The sequence below is a fragment of the Leiobunum rupestre genome, chromosome 10 (genome assembly GCF_980474605.1).
Source record: "Leiobunum rupestre chromosome 10, qqLeiRupe1.1.hap1, whole genome shotgun sequence".
Lineage (NCBI taxonomy): Eukaryota > Metazoa > Arthropoda > Arachnida > Opiliones > Sclerosomatidae > Leiobunum > Leiobunum rupestre.
The window spans coordinates 38171624-38188592 of record NC_143393.1 but is presented as its reverse complement, the minus strand read 5'-3'; the positions used below and the strand labels follow the sequence as shown (position 1 = coordinate 38188592).

General features: G+C 37.8%; 1 protein-coding gene across 1 annotated transcript; it reads left to right on the top strand.

Moving 5' to 3' along the window:
• The first annotated feature begins 6867 nt into the window (after window positions 1–6867).
• On the top strand, window positions 6868–11160 carry LOC149925593 (28S rRNA (cytosine-C(5))-methyltransferase). Its single transcript, XM_090160838.1, has 13 exons — window positions 6868–7283; window positions 7347–7380; window positions 7444–7726; window positions 7783–7860; window positions 7935–7990; window positions 8053–8138; window positions 8220–8313; window positions 8682–8965; window positions 9034–9174; window positions 10105–10244; window positions 10319–10531; window positions 10602–10824; window positions 10884–11160. The coding sequence occupies exons 1-13, from the start codon at window positions 7187–7189 to the stop codon at window positions 11129–11131; spliced, it is 1977 nt and encodes a 658-aa protein (XP_090016964.1). The 5' UTR covers window positions 6868–7186; the 3' UTR covers window positions 11132–11160.
• The last annotated feature ends 5809 nt before the right edge of the window (window positions 11161–16969 follow it).

Here is a 16969-nt window from a genome sequence, read left to right as displayed (position 1 = left end):
GGTGGGTCTGTCTGTCTGTCAGGCCTGGACATGTGTCAGATTTATAGCCTGGTGTACCCGGTAAGATTTAAACCACACCACCGGAGGTCTGTCATCATTATGCCCTACGCCAGCGTCCACAGACCCGGACAGGCGGCAAAACCAGCATGGGTAGCAGAACCCCACTACTGATGGTCGCGCCCTTGATGCAAGCCACTCAACCCAGTGTCTGTCAGGCCTGCGAGGCAAAGGGTAATCACTGCGTACGCAGTTTCTTAGAATCAGGGAAAAGGTTTTTCCAAAAGCGCCCTCTTTTGTCATTGGGTGTGGTATAATTTTTTGATCGGCCGGGATTCCAACCCGAGCCCTCTTGAACGACAGGTGAGCATTCTACCGCAGAACCACGGATACAGTTACGCTTCACTGAAAATTAAAAACTCTTCCGAGGAGAGGTATATTTTGGATTGCCAACTTGTTTAAATAAAAAATGAAGAATGGTTCAAAATTCCGTAATTAAATATTTAAGGAGTAATTACTCAAACAAAAACATATCTTTTCACAGGTTACTGTTAGAAATAGTTGTTTTACGAGCAATGGTTATGGGGAAAACCGGTGCACAGTAATGGTTTATCGCGAATATCTACATTAGTATTGTATGTACGGCTATAAACCCAAGTATGAACATTAGGGTCCGGCTATTTCCTACAAAAAATGTTCTGTGAACATTTTACATACGAGCAATCGTTGTGTCGTAATCGCGGTTTTAACGTTGTACCTGAAACGCGTCTTACAATTTTGCGCCTTCGTTGACTTAAAACGCATCCGCCGCTCTCCATGTAACCGCGTTTAAAATTTACCACCCAGCTAGCTCTTGTTATTTTTGCAATAAATCGCTTGAAAATGAAGCTATTGTGAAGGTTGTGTGAGACAAAATGATGGGAAAGTCGGAATAATGGGTCACTTCAATTTAAGTTCATATTGACTGCCGTAAGGAATAAATCCAAAAGACCAGTATCAATGCTTTGAAAAGAAAACACGACACCGATGAGACTGTTCTGTGACATGTAGAACGCGAGCGAATCAACCTACCAAATGATATAATAAATATTCAACATACAAATTTTCCCGTTTATATGAACTTAAAAGTAATATAAAATCGTCTTGAAAAACCGTTTATTGCTTTATAACATTCAAAAATAATATTAAAATTATTATCATTAATAATATAATAAGTTTGCGTTGTCAACGCGCGTATTTTGAAACGGAAAAACCCGATTACTATTGTTAAATCTTGGATTAATAATATGATATTTTTAATACGAAACAAATAACGAAATACGTGGAATTTTTGGCGTTAAATAAGCTTAGAACGTATTTCGTTATTTGTTTCTTATTACAAGGAGCGTTCGCCATCATTTTACCAAGATTTAACGATAGTAATCGGGTTTTTCCGTTTCAAAATACGCAGTAGATTAAACCGAGGCTTCAGACTGGGCAAGATTCCACGCCTTAAAATTTTCGTCCACTTTAAAGATACATTCTGAACGAACCAATGGATGAAAAGTTATGAAACTAGCTTTTAAGTAAACCTTGAAACTTATTTCAAGTCATATTTATAATTCACTGATGACAAAATTCGTGAAAAGTATTAATATCGTTCCGAATTACAACCTACTTTCTAAAATCTCATTTTTCTTTCTAATACGCGCGTTGACAACACAAACTTTACCTAGCCAAGCAGATGCTCGGTTATCTACATGGTGCGGGAAAATATTATTTTTGAATGTTATAAAGCGATAAACGATTTTTCAAGACGATTTTATATTACATTTAAGTTCATATAAACGGGAAAAATTGTCAGTGGAATATTTCTTATATCATTTGGTAGGTTAATTAACGTTTAATTATCGCCAACTTTACATTAATTTCAATGGGTGGGGGAAAACTTTTAACCAAGTTACGCGTGAGCGCGCCTCTTTAGGCAGCGCAGATGGCGTTACTGTCGTTTTAGCCAAGAATCTAATCGGTACCTTGTCAGCCATTCGATTAAGCGTTCTAGTTTGTTAACCGATTTCTATGACTACAAAAGAACCATCTAGTGAACTACATGTATGACCACATGTTGAGGTTTTTTTATCTTCTTTTTCTAGTTTGAATTATAGCGGTTAGTTTTTGCCATTTCTGCTCGGTATAGGAACCGGATAAAATATTATATTGTTATGGCACCTAGAATCGCTACGACAGTTGTCGAAGCAACAATATTTCCCCATAATTAAATTTAAAACCATAGAAATCTTATAACATAGAATGATTCCGTATAAATACAAAATGGGCCAATTACATTTTCGGGGTCTCGTCATTATCAGCCAATCACGATTCAAAGAGTGACTACGGCAACGACTCGTTGCCATCTAGTTTGAGTTACTGCAAATAATAATTCGATTTTAGATTACGTCACCTTAAGAACCCACATTTGATTGGCCCACGTCAATCGAGTCACTGCCCCCTGCACGCGCTACCGTGAGCGCGTGCAGAGGGCCGTGATCGAGTTTAATTAATCCAAGTTGACATTGCCTGCTATTTTAAAAGTTGGTCCTATGTCAGGCCTAGGCTTAAATTTTTCAAAGCTAACCTAAACGAAATCTTATTTATCTTCCTCACAATGGTATTTAAATATTCCTTTTAATAAGTAAATATGAAAACAAAACAAAAAGTTCAAAAAATCTTAACACTATTATTAAATAAAAATCCAAAAACGTTGAAGTGGTTCATTTGAAAAATTCCAGCAAAAACCTATGGGAATTCTGCGAGCTTGGATCGGATGGATCCTGTAAAAATCATCTGAGCTTCTACTATTTTTAACCACCACGTTATGGCGCTAGCCGCTTGCCGTAGTCAATGAATGGCCGCTGATTGGCTGAAGCTTAAGCAAAGACTATATAATCATTAGTCGTTGCTACAAAATGTCTTGGAGTCAGGTTCTCCCGTAGACTGGAGCATTCTAGGTAGGAGTATAAGATTTCTATGTTTAAAACTTAACATACATGGCAACTTTCTTTGAAATTATATAGTTTTTATAACACTGCTATGACCCATTAGTAAAATAAATTTAAAATATAAAACTTTACAAAGCGAATTAAGCCTTGGTTTAAACATTCACTTACAATTATCAGAAACAGTTAATTCATCGTTTTTACTCTTCTTTTTCCCCCGGGGATATATTGATAACAAAGCTTCAAATGTATGGGACGAAAAATTCATTATTTAAAAAAATTACTCCATGAAATAACTTGAATCGCGGCAGCATAATTAAGGCAGGGACTAAGGGGATAAATTTTTCACACGTTTCTCAACTTTTGTTCCTTCCCCTTCCAACGATTTCATCCCCTTGACTCAGTTTGTCAGTAATGCCGAGAAACGCCGAAAGAGCACACATTTAACGATCGTAAGCCGCAAAATTTGCTCTGGAAATCGTCCTTACGTTTTGTTAGTCCATGGAGAGAGGGTGAAAGACGATGTCAGAGAGAGGGTGACGACGATGTTAGAGAGAGTGCGCTAGAGCATGTCAGAGAGAGGGCGATATATTCGTAATTTGGGACAGCGAGAGAGCTAACGATATAAGAGAGAGGGCCTATTTACCATTCTGAGAGCGAGAGAGAGAGTAAAACGAATTTTGTCCGGTTTGGCGTGACATAGTGGTGGTAAGCCCTTCATGCCACGCTAGCCAACAGCTCCCTACACTTACTATTACCCCTGCCATAAGTGTATAATATTTTTACATAAGTGTGACACTTCCTATTCTTCACATGCAAAAGTTTTACTGAGAGCTATTCACTAGACAGACTGCATTACGGGCTTCGTCACCATTTTGCGCCCGCTTGCTCTCGCGTCACACGTAGCCTTTTACAGCGCCTCGCTAGGGGGAGATTTTCTATTGTGATGACGTCACTCTGTTCTTGGCGTAAGGTTCGAGAGTTGCGAAGAAAAGTTGTTGTAGTGCGTCCAAACTATGATCCTCTTTGGGAGCTATGGACCACCGTGGCACAATCGTCGCTGTTGGAGGTTCCCATGGCGGGGTTGACTTGAGGTGATATGTGACACGCCTGGTGGAGTGGAAGAACCAGGTTAGATTATATGAACCTGAGCCTAACGCCACGCCCGGAGAAGAAAGGGGAGCTTGCCCAGAGGAAATCGGTGCTTCAAGATCTCCGGGGGAGCTAGTGTCTTGGTCATGAGAGCTGGATGGAAATCCGGAGTATCAACTGCTCCGCACGGAGTCAAAGTGAGTAAGTCTAATAGGTCTCTCGTAGAACTCAGCGGTTGAATAGCTGCCTCGGCTTCCATCAACCTGATAGGCGTAGATGGCGGAACTCCTAAAATAACTCGAAGAGCCGCATTTTGAATCTTATCCAACTTGGCGAACAGGGTTGCCGACGCTGACGCAAAGAGAGGGCTGGAAAAGCCCAAACAAGAGTGGATTAGGTGAGTGTACAGAGGCCTAGAACGCCACGCGCCCCCCCCCCAAGTAGTCGCTGAGACTGCCCGAAAGAGGTTTAAACGCTTCATCTAAGATTAATTAAAGGACACGATATGTGCTGCCAGGAAAGGCCATCATCAATTACTCCCCCTAATTACCTGTATGAGGGCTCTAGATTGAGAGTGAGGCCTGGTGGGATCTGTTTCACTTTGGAGATGGCCATGTCCTGGCATTTGAGCGGCTGGAAGTTGAGGCCCCATGTGACTCCGTAGGCTGAAATTTTATCCAGAGCGACTTGCATGGTATCATACAGAATGCGAAGAGTCCGACCACCAATCCAGGCTGCAATATCGTCTGCGTGTTCCTCTTGACGAATTGCTCTAGGATATAGCCGGGGGATCCTGTCCAGCAGGACGCTAATGATAATTGGACTGATAGAGCTTCCCTGAGGAACGTCTCTCATAACAGTAAAATGCGTTGATAGCTCTTCATTAACTCTGGCTTTGGACGTCCGGTTCTCCAGGAAACTTGCCACCCAACGGACGAAGTTGCCCTCGAGCTTTGGAGTTTGTATAAAAGCGCTTATTGGTGGACGCTCCCGAAAGCGTCCTTAAGGTCTAGGAAAACCGCAAGAAAATGCTGACTTGTGGCCATGGCACATTGAGCCGCCGTAACACGCCTGCCTGTTGCTCGACGGCCCTTCCGGAAGCCGAATTGTTCCACACGCAAGCTTCCGAAAACCGCCGTGGAAATAGGAATAAGGCTTGTTAGGTGGACTACGTTAGATTTTAACGCTTTTATTCATCCTAGTAATTTTGGGAGTCACACTATTGGCTACTAACATATGTATTTAAGCCAATGGAAAACCTCTAAATTGAGAAGGAATTTTCGGTGTCGGAATTTTAGACCATTGAGTTGGGAATAACTAGAGGTACAACTAACGACCAATTTCGTTCAATAAGGAGAGTCTAGGAGACTTATTCAACTTTATCGTTCTACCGTGGCGGAATCTGTCTATAGTGGTGGCAACTATATTGTAATTGAATTTTTTCGCGAATCTGATGCGAAATTGAAATGTATGATTTATCGTAACAAACAAACCTTTGAATTTGTTTAAAAATAATTTTATTCTGTCAACACGATCCTTTTTAACTCAAGTTACGGTGAGTTAGCTAATAATTATTTATTTTTAGCCATGTAACTTTACAAAATATAGATGGCGCTACCACCTAATTATAAAGATGAATTTCGTACAGTCTTATCAGAACAGGTCCCGCGTAACCATGGAAACCGAAATCGTAATTGTAATTCTAGCAGTATTATTCCCAATTCAATGTTTTAGACAGCCCAATGTAGCTTTATTGAAATCAATGAAATTTATAAACTCGCTCGGTTTGTGCGGATGAAGTTAAATAATGAGTAATTTAGAAAAATAAAAGGTTGGGGAAAATGACCAATAAGTGATCGCTTTCTGAAAATGGAACAAGTCGTCGAAGTGGGATATTCCACCAGCGTTATAGGCTTCGAGTTTAGAAAAGATAGCGCCATCTACTTTACTAAATGTGTGAAGAAATAGCAGACGACTTTTGAATATGAAATTTGTCAATGTTCTTTAACTGAAACGTTCAACTTTTATATCGCGATCATTTTGAATGAGCAGACAGTTTTCACACATTCGATTTAAAACTCAGTCGGTTTAGAGTACGCACGAAGCTTATTAAAACCCATATCAAGCCTAGAAGAGTAAGGCGGCTTAGGCCTAGGCTCAAAAGAATCTGCAAAGACTGCAAGCCAGAAAAGCTCAACCTGAATTTCAATTATTTTATCCAATAAACCTGCTTCTTTTATTTGACAATGCAATTTATTTTAGAACGTGAGTCTCCGAGAACTTCATTAATTTGCAAATTAATTACATTAACAGAACTTGACACTATATTGTAGTTCATTTTAGCTCCTAGGCTTTGGTTGTTCAAACCGGTTTTGGTTACTAAAATAATGGCCGTCAGTTTATCAGACGTAGAGCTAATTGTGCAACAGCATAATCGGCATTTGAGATTCGATGACGTCAAATATTACGTAGGGTAAAGAACTACAGATGACGCAATATCTGTGAAACAAACCGTTAGTGAAGAAATTGAGCTAGTAGCATACTTATGAGTAATTATGTTACTTACGGTTTCATGGCACTACGAAATGAGCTCCACCAGATTAAAATTAACACTGAACTGAAAACTTTAATTTATCTCTTTGATTGACATTTATAAGGAAATAAAAAATTTCAAAACCTATTTTTTGTAAAATATAAGCTACATAATTTATTTATCGTTTTCTATTTCAGTATCAAAAGTCCATAACTCGAACATGCTATATTGACGCACCCATACCCGTAATAAAATCTGGCAGCACCGTAGCTCAAAACGGCTGTCTGGCTCGTGCATTCCAATTTCCAAGTGGATTTGTTGTGGCTACTGCAAATCCTTGATTATTTTAATTGTAAGCGCTTCAAAAAATTATATAAGACAAATTCTTCAAACAATTACTGTTTTTGTTGTTGGTGCAATTGAAGTGATAAGCTTAAAGGACTTCGATCATAATCTATTGAAAAAGCGTTAAGCCTTTTGTATGTAATTTGATGCACGTGTTACTGGGCATTCAGTGTAATCAGTGCGTGCACACGCAGAAATTCTGTTCTGAATAGCATTTCATACGTAATATAAACAATTTTTAAGCATGGGTAGAAAAGCAGGATTTAGTGAGAAAGTAAAAAAGGGACCAGGTAGAAAAGCTAAGAAACAAGGAGATCCCAAGCTTCCCAAATTCTTAAAAGGTATTGTTCCAAGTTTGTTCATTTTTAAAAGTTTTGAAATTAAAGTATTCTGTAAAATTGTAGCTGAAAAAGAACTTGGAGGCAGAGCTAAGAAAAGGTAAACAGTGGGTTGGTTATTTTTACTTGGAATTGAGTTAAAAATTATAGATGTTTTACTCAGGTTGCAAAAAGGAATTGAAGGAAAACAAAACAAAAAATCTGATAAGATTGTAAAAAATCAAAAGAAACATATACCTTTAGTGTCCTTAAAACCTCCACCAACTTCTTCGGAATCTGAGGAGGATGATGATATACCCCAAGAATTCACTGATGAGAACAAAGATTGGTTGACACCAAAGAAAAGTAAAGAATCTAAGAAACAACTTTTCGACTCCGATGATAGTGATAATGAAGACTTGGAATCTGATGAGGAAAAAGACGAAAATGAAATTAAACTAAATGAGGTAAAGAAACAAATTTATGAAAAGCTAAAATTGAATCTAACTTGATATAACTCTAGCTTGAATCTGATGATGATGTGGTGATGGATGATGACTTTGGGGAGGTAAAAGATGAAAACATACAAAGCGACGATGATGTAATTTATTTTATATCATAATTTTCATAATTGCGGATTACGTTTTAAACTTATAATTAATCTTTCCACTTCAGCTTTTACCCATTGAAAAACAGTCAGCGAAACTTAAAAAGAAACAAGATCATTTAAAGTAATTTAAATTAAAACTTACTAAATATTAAATATTTTAAAATTTTAATTTCTTTTAAATAGAAAATTATCAGAGGCAGAGCTTAAAACCAATATATTACAATCCGAGACGTTTGTTTTACCAAGTGGCCAAGAAATTGAAAAAGAAGATATCCTTTCTTATAATTCTTAAATATTACTTCTTCTATTTTCCAACCATTAAAAAATTAACCTTAATTACAAAATTTCACTAGCTGAGGCTCCAGATCTGACTATAATTAGCCAGAGAATTAAAGATATTGTTTACGTTTTGTCAGATTTTGCCAATAGAAAAGAAGAAAACAAGTGGGTGTTATTTTTGTGTAGTGTTGGCCGATATCCTAATTTAACTGATTCCGATAAAGAAACCGATTTTGAGAATTAACTGATCCCAATACTGATTAATTAACCAATATTGGAGATTCAAGAAATCTTTACCCATACCGATTTTTACCTGATATGTGGGTATGACCCGTGGTAGCCAAATTAGCAAAGCCATTAGTGGAGCCATCTCTATCGTATTTGAGGAAATTGGTTTAAAATATCAGTAAAAAATTGGTATCAATATTTTTTAAATTGTTACTGATTAATCAGGAAAATTGCGATATCAGTGGCTATTTGTTTTCAAAATTATAAGTAATTTAATATCTTAAATAAAACTTTCATCTTTGTAGATCGCGTTCTCAGTATTTATCAGTTTTAAAGAGTGACTTGGCTCAATATTATAGTTATAATGAATACCTAATGGAAAAATTACTGGAGATATTTTCCATACCTGAATTAATCGAGTTCTTAGAAGCAAACGAAGTTCAGAGGCCATTAACAATTAGATCGAACAGTTTGAAGACTAGACGAAGGGACTTAGCCCAAGCTCTAATTAATCGAGGCGCTAATGTTGACCCTGTTGGAAAATGGTCTAAAGTAGGCTTGGTTGTTTATGATTCGCAAGTACCCATTGGTAAGATTGCAAATGAGGGGTGATGTGTTTAAGATAAAAAGTATGATTCTTTGTTCTCGATAACTCAGGTGCAACACCAGAATATTTAGCTGGTCATTATATGGTACAAGGAGCTGCGTCAATGTTACCAGTTATGGCATTAGCACCGCAAGAAAATGAAAAGATTTTGGATATGTGTTCCGCACCTGGTGGAAAATCAACGCATATTGGTATTACACTCGTGACCATATACCGATTGTTAACTAAAAAATGATTCAGGGCCAATAATTCAAAATTTGAAATCTTCAGGACACGCAGAACGTGCAGGGGGTCACTTGACAATGGAAATTTCCATGATCTTGAACCATGTCTTCAAGGTCATTTAAATTTTTCTCGAGAACCATTAGAGATACCAAATTGGTTTCAATTAGAAAAGTGTTCCCCGTCACATTTGAAGTCTAAATAGATTTGATACCACTTAATTTGACCAATAACCAGTCTAGGGAATCTAAACAAAAATAGGAAGGTCGTGATGAAAATAATGTACCAGAGACTGGTATCAAAATTTGCTAGACCTACTCATCTAATAGGAAGTCTTTAGAATTAGCAAACTCTGATGACATTCAAGGTCATTTAAAGTTTATCTCGAGAACCAATGGATTTAGAGAAATGGTTCCAATTTAAATTCTCTATGTACATTGGCTCTCGAGATAAACTTTGATTAACCTTGAACCATTAGTTAAAGGTCATCTAAGTTTACAAATTCTAAAGACATCATACCAAATGAGTATGTCTATCAAATTTTGATACTCTAGCATGAGTATTATTAGAGTTATTAGCCCTTCGACCTGGTCACTGGTACATAATTTTCATCACAACCTTCTTGTTTTTATCTATATTCTTTAGACTTGTCATTGGTCAAATAAGGAAGAATCAAAGTTATTTACATCTAAAATGTGAAGGGGGACACTTTTCTAATTGAAACCAGATTTGTGTCTCTAATGGTTCTGGAGATAAATTTTAAATGACCTTGAAGACATGGTTCTATGCGTCCTGAAAGTTTGAAATTCCTAGCTTAAGAGTTATTGGCCTTGTATCGTTTTTTAGTTAACACCCTGTATAAATAAAAATTATGTTTAAACTTATGTATTTTTTTGTAGCTGCATTAATGAAAAACACTGGTGTTTTATTTGCCAATGACGCACACCCTGAAAGGGCCAAAGCTATAATAGGAAATGCACATCGATTAGGAATAACAAATACTGTAGTGTGCTGTCATGATGGCAGAAAATTTCCTAAAGTAAAGTTTACATTTGAAAATTAGTGTACATTAATTTAATCTTTAATTTAATCCTTTAAATTTAAACTTTTCAGGTAATGACTGGTTTTGATCGAGTCTTGCTGGATGCTCCGTGCAGCGGTACAGGTGTAGTTTCCAAAGATCAAGCTGTGAAAATGAACAAGGATCCGAAAGACATCCAGCGGTGTTCCCACATGCAAAAAGAGTTAATTAAAGCCGCTATTGATTGTTTAGATGCGAATTCTAAAACAGGAGGTTATCTTGTTTATTCCACGTGTTCAATTTTGGTGGGGTTTTTAAAATAACAATTAATAGTAATTATAACTTGGAACTACAACACTGATTTTCCATCCACAGCCAGAGGAAAATGAATGGGTAATAGATTACGCTCTGAAAGTGAGGAACGTAAAGCTAGTTCCGACTGGATTGGACTTTGGGAAGGAAGGCCTTAACAGGTTTCGAGAACACAGGTTTCATCCTACTTTGAAGTTGACCAGGAGATTTTACCCGCATACTCACAACATGGATGGTTTTTTTGTGGCTAAATTGAAGAAATTTTCTAATAAAATACCTAATACTGGTATAAAATAGAGAAATTAGCCACACGAATACTTAATATATTAATAACTGTCATTATAGGTGTTGAAGAAGCTGCTAAAAAGAATGAAACAACGGAAAGCGTAGAAGTTAAAGAAGAAATTGTTGAAGGAAGCGATTCAGATGAAGAAGATGAGGTTGAAGAGGCTGATGTCAAAGGATCGAAAACAAAGAAATCTGATCCGAAGAGTTCAAAGCCCAAAAGGTTTAAAAAGAAAATTAACATTCAGAAAAACCAGAAGTTTAAGAAGAAATTTAGTGTACAGAAAAATAAAAAGTTTAAGAAATAAAGCTGTATGAAGTTATTCATATTAAAGAATTTAGTGTCTTTTTTCAAGAAGCAGACATTTAAAATATTCGGGATGTGCAGTGTTTGTCTCCTGTTTGGGGGAGAGTTAATAGCTCCTTTATGTAACTTGAAACCCACTTAAGGGAAAGTTATAATGGGCTTTCCTTTACCATGGCACTTAAATTTTTTTTCTACAACTAACAATGTAAGAACAAGATTTTTCCCATTTAAAATAGCATGAGACATTGATTTCACAGAATTGATTTTTTTTTAAATCTAAAAGTTTTAGATTTTTTTTGACTAAAACCTTCAGGTTTTTCAGGTTAAATTAGTGAAATTAAGATAAAATTTGGAAATTTCAAACATGGGGTGAAATCCAATAAAAATATGAAAAATGGATGAAATTGGATAAACTTTTAAAATTTGAGTTAATACAAGGAAAATTAAACAAATTCAAATAAATTGTTATTATTTCAAGAATTTTGTGCGTCATTAAGAAAATTTGTGTAAAATCCCACATAGTTTGGGAAAATTGGATAAACTCTTGTAATTTGGGTTAATAACTTAATTAAAGTAAAAAAAAAATAGGAAAGCTCAGTTATGTACGGTAAAATTGATCAAAATTTAAGGAAATTTTGTAAACTTTTGAATTGGAGTCAAGATAAGTAAAATAAAGTATTTTGGTAGGAGAGTTGTGTAAAATTAATCAAAAATTGGGCAAATAGCGGACAATAGTGTGTAAACTTAAAATTTTGGTTAATTCAGGTTCAATTAAGTAAATATAAATAAATATGGAAAACTTCAGGCTATCGGTAAAATTAGGAAAAGGTAGGTAAAATCTGGTCCCAAAAATTGGATTAAATTTGGAAAACTCATAAATTTCGATAAATTATATACAAATAAATGTGGGAGTTTTCTAATATTTATCCAATATGGGTGAATATCAACAGACTAACGCATGTCCATTTTTTTGATTCACCCATATTTTGGATAAAAATAAGTAGAGATCAAAATAATGGCTTGAAAAGTTGAAATTCGGTAGTTACAGTTACAAATTTCAAGCGATCTTCCTGAGCTCTATTTATTTTCGTCCAAAATATTTGAAAACTCTGGCATTTATATGTATATAAATAATTTAAAACAAATAACAAAAAAATTAATAAGATTTATGTTTTATCCAATTTTACCAATATTTAGGATGTTTTCCCCAATAGACGCTTCAATAAAACATGTTCAAGGAAATGGCCAAGAAGTAATATTTCCGAGAGCCAGATGGAAAACCGCATAAAATTACTTCATATGGAAGGTTAGATTCTCCAAGGTATGAAAAGTTATATTTTTATGCCTAACAGTTTTTGTAAGATACGTCCGTTTATGATAAAACTTAGAAACTATGTAAAACAAAATTTTACACTTTGTATAGGTACAGATAAGCTATATTTATGGTTGGAAACCCTAAGATTATTGGTCTTTCTCTCGCCCAACGTATAACACTATCCTAAATCAAATTGGCAATGATTTTTTATTTCTTCCGAAGTAGTCAAATGAAGTTGGTGGGAGTGCTTATACGGAAAAAGAGGACCTTATTCGTTCATCGAAGTTCTTTGAAGAAAATGGCTTAGTTATACACGTAGAAGCGATAGTCACCGATTGCCGTCGTGATTAAAACTGGATCTTTGACGACAACGCGCAACAAAACATACCCTCGACATTTTAAAAGAAGCGATTTTTACATCAATTTTTGTTAGGATATTAAAAGAACAAGCACGTGGTGTTAAGCCGCCAAGAATTTCCCAAAGACTAAAAATATACCTGGACTGGACAGCTTTCTATTCCGGAAGTACGAAGCGGAAGTGACTCAAAACTATAAAATGGCCGAAAAATTTCAAGCCCCCCCGTAACCTCATTCGTGCCTTGGCCATGAAAAACCGCAGAGTTATTTTCAGGTTGAACTTTGGCCACAAGGTGGTGCCACGCTCCTACCTGGTTTTGGCAGGAATAATCCTGAATATAACGAGCTACCCGGCACATGTGAGGACAGTTTGTTTGGATGCAATAACCGAGGGACATTCGATCTTGTTCTCAACCGAAGTTGATAGTGTAAATCATAATTATATAAATAAAACCTGTGCAATTAATTATATGCAAATGTTCTTTATTAAATTCAACCCCCGACAATCCACACCCACTTAAATGTTTGTAGGCACCACCGAGATCTCTTTGTTGTGGTATGTAGGGGTTTTTATTTTGCCTGGGCATGGTCCGGAGCTTTTGAATTTAGCTTTGGGACATTCAATAGGTGTTTCTATAAAATAAAATCATAAAAATTAGAAGTATAAAATGTTTTTATCCGCGTCACGAGCGCCAGTTATCTAAGTGCTTTACTTGCGCGCGAGTTTTGCACGCGGGTTTCAGATTCCGAAACGTCTCGCGACTGCAGCGCGTTTTCTCTACCTTCAAGAGCTACAGCTAAGTGACGTAGACAAAACATTGTCACGTGACCTCCCGTATTTATAGAAACACCTATTATTTTCTTCTTAAGTTAGTTTTATTACGTTCGTTTATCTTTTATTTGTTAAATATTCTTCGTTTAAGTTTTAGTTTTTTTGGAATTATTTTAGATATTGTTGGGGCTATGTGGAGCATGTACTTGTGGTTTATACAGGGTTCGTACACGACCTGGAAAACCTGGAAAACCTGGAAAAGTCAGGGAATTTGAAAATGTTTCCAAAAGGTCAGGGAACAGTCAGGGAATTTGAAAATGATTCCCAATGGTCAGGGAATAGTCAAGGAAATTTAAAATGGTCCGAAATAGTAAGGGAATTTTAAAATGGTCCGAAATAGTAAGGGAATTTTAAAATGACCCCAAAAACAACTCCGGCAAATAAATTTTTGAAAAATGTTTTAAAAATACATAATGAACATTTTTTCAAGATTTTACCTCAAAACATACATTTATTGGTCAGGGAAATTTGGCAATTTAGTCAGGGAAAACCTGGAAATGTCAGGGAATTTAATTCCGGAAATTTTGTACGAACCCTGTTATAACTGTGTTTGGGACCTTGGGTATAATCCTTGGAATTTGGGTTGGTAATCGCTAGGCAGATCCTATTCCGGGTTCTAATTCTGGGGTTACCCACTCATCCCGAGATAGGGGAAGGCGTCGGTTACCTAGGGAAAAAGGACAAAGGGTGAGGGTTCTGAGGCACAGGGATCGTGTTTCGTTTAGAAGTGATCGGTCGTGGTATCCTGGGGCGCCTAGTTCTGCAGTGATACTGACTATCAGTCCATGCGAAGGGAGGCTATCGATTAAGAACTACGAAGACAACGTCTTGGGGTCAATCCATTGCTGAGGGGGGCAGATAGGGACTTATTACCCACTGGTCTTGTTGAAAATGAACTAGGGACCATGGTCCGATTGTTTGAATCCTCCGAGGCACTATCTGTGGGTGGAATACCGAATGGTGATGAAGTCCGGGGAAGGGGGTCCTCTATGTCTGGGGTCAACAGGGTGACGGCGGTTCTGTGGCTGATCTTTGTCGTATTTTAACAGATTTGGTACAGTGGTTGTCTAATTGGGCACCAAGGGCGGTTCCTAATAGTCATAATCTGTTTCTTACTTCCTCATCCCCGGGTGGACCTGCGCATCCGGGGCCTCAGGGTCCTTCCGGGGATCCTTTCTCTCATTCGGGTACACCGGCGCTTTATCCGGTTCCGCCTGTGCCTTCTGTGGGTTTGGGGCCTGGGCCTCATTGAGGGTCCGGGATTACTTTCTCTCTACCTACTTTTTCTTGCATTCCTTTAGAGAATCCTCGGATTTTTCTTGTGGACTTAGAAGATTATGTCCTGCTCCATGGTATTAATCATCGGGATGTTGTGCGTCTTTTGCCGCAATCTTTGCGGGATGAGACTGGTTTATGTTTCCGCGACTTTAAAAGACAACTTTTTGAGATTATAACCTGGGATGTCTTTGTCCGCTAGTTTCAGGGTCGTTTTCTTTCCTCTGATAGGGAAAGTGTTCTCAGGGCTGGTTTGTAGGGGGTGGTCCAGTTGGCAGGGGAGAGTATTCCTGATTTTCGTCGACGGGTGATTGCTCTAAACTCCCTGTTGGAAAGACTATTACACGAGTCCAAGCTTTTAAAGATTGACCATATGGATCGTGTTTGTTTTTCCCGGGCACCTTGTTAAAGAATTTGTCGCAGTAGTGATGAACTTAGGGTTGGATATGGACCGTTTACGGGGTATAATAATCAGCTAGGCTAATACCCAAGTCATCAAGCGACTTTTAAAGCCATTAATTCAGGTGGCCGGATTACAATGCGTAGGAGGGTGGTGGCAAGCCCTTCATGCCACGCGAGCCAACAGCTCCCTACACTAACTATTACCGTTAACCTCAACAAGTTTTTATGGCAGGGGAAACCGTTACAGCAAGAGACCTTCCGCTACCTGGAGCTTTTTCGGGCTTGTCAGCTGGGTTACCCTGTGGTAGTTCAGTGTCGGCGGGCTTATCCAGAGGTGAAAACGTATCTATCCCGTTATTAGTCACATGACCACCATATCCTATTGCATTATTTCACGAGGGTTCACCCAGCCGTTTAACGGATGTCTGGGTTTTTCCTAACGCTTATTTTGGGTTGTCGCCTATAGCTACTTTTCCTTCGTTGGTGGACGTCCGGGATGTGATTAGGTCTTTCCGGAGAATTGAATCATAGACGAGTCAGACTGCCGCCTATTTTTTCTTGCGGGATGTTTGGTGCCGTGTTTTGTGGGGGAGGGCGTTCCGCTTCCTGGGGTAAAATTTCTGGGACAGTTACGGGGTACTGAGGTTCCGTACTTGGGGGACGTCTCGCGTGGGAATGTCCAACGGCTGTATGGAGTGTATTTTGGTTAAACATGAGAAGCCACCAACGGTCGAACATTTACAAAATACACAGAAACTTGGTAGAAATAACCGTTATTTTAATGAGAGAAAACCGCGGTACTTCGGCAATATATGACTTCGAGGCGGGTACATGATTTAACACTAATATTTGAAATAAATTATATAAAAAAATGGGGTGCCTCGACTATGGAAAACCGCTGAGTTATTTTCAGGTTGAACTCTGGCAACAGGGTGGTGCCACGTGCCTACCTGGTTTTGGTGGGAACCATAGAAATCTTATACTCCTACCTAGAATGCTCCAGTCTACGGGAGAGCCTGACGCCAAGTCATTTTGTAGCAACGACTAATGATTATATAGTCTTTGCTTAAGCTTCAGCCAATCAGCGGTCATTCATTGACAACGGCAAGCCGCTAGCGCCATAACATGGCGGTTAAAAATAGTAGAAGCTCAGACGATTTTTACAGGATCCATATCCGATCCAAGCTCCCAGAATTCCCATAGGTTTTTGCTGGAATTTTTCACATGAACCACTTCAACGTTTTTGGATTTTTATTTAATAATAGTGTTAAGATTTTTTTAACTCTTTGTTTTGTTTTAATATTTACTTATTAAAAGGAATATTTAAATACCATTGTGAGGAAGATAAATAAGATTTCGTTTAGATTAGCTTTGAAAATATTTAAGCCTAGGCCTGACATAGGACCAACTTTTAAAATAGCAGGCAATGTCAACTTGGATTAATTAATCTCGATCACGGCCCTCTGCACGCGCTACCGTGAGCGCGTGCAGGGGTCAGTGACTCGATTGACGTGGGCCAATCAAATGTGGGTTCTTAAGCTGACGTAATCTAAAATCGAATTATTATTTTCAGTAACTCAAACTAGATGGCAACGAGTCGTTGCCGTAGTCACTCTTTGAATCGTGATTGGCTGATAATGACGAGACCCCCGAAAATG

Bases quoted from the DNA above. Each gene is read 5' to 3' on its own strand.
- LOC149925593 (XM_090160838.1), top strand. From the start codon at position 7,187: ATGGGTAGAAAAGCAGGATTTAGTGAGAAAGTAAAAAAGGGACCAGGT. The intron at 7,727-7,782 runs GTAAAGAAACAA...ATATAACTCTAG, and splicing joins ATGAAATTAAACTAAATGAG to CTTGAATCTGATGATGATGT. The intron at 8,314-8,681 runs GTGGGTGTTATT...TCATCTTTGTAG, and splicing joins AATAGAAAAGAAGAAAACAA to ATCGCGTTCTCAGTATTTAT.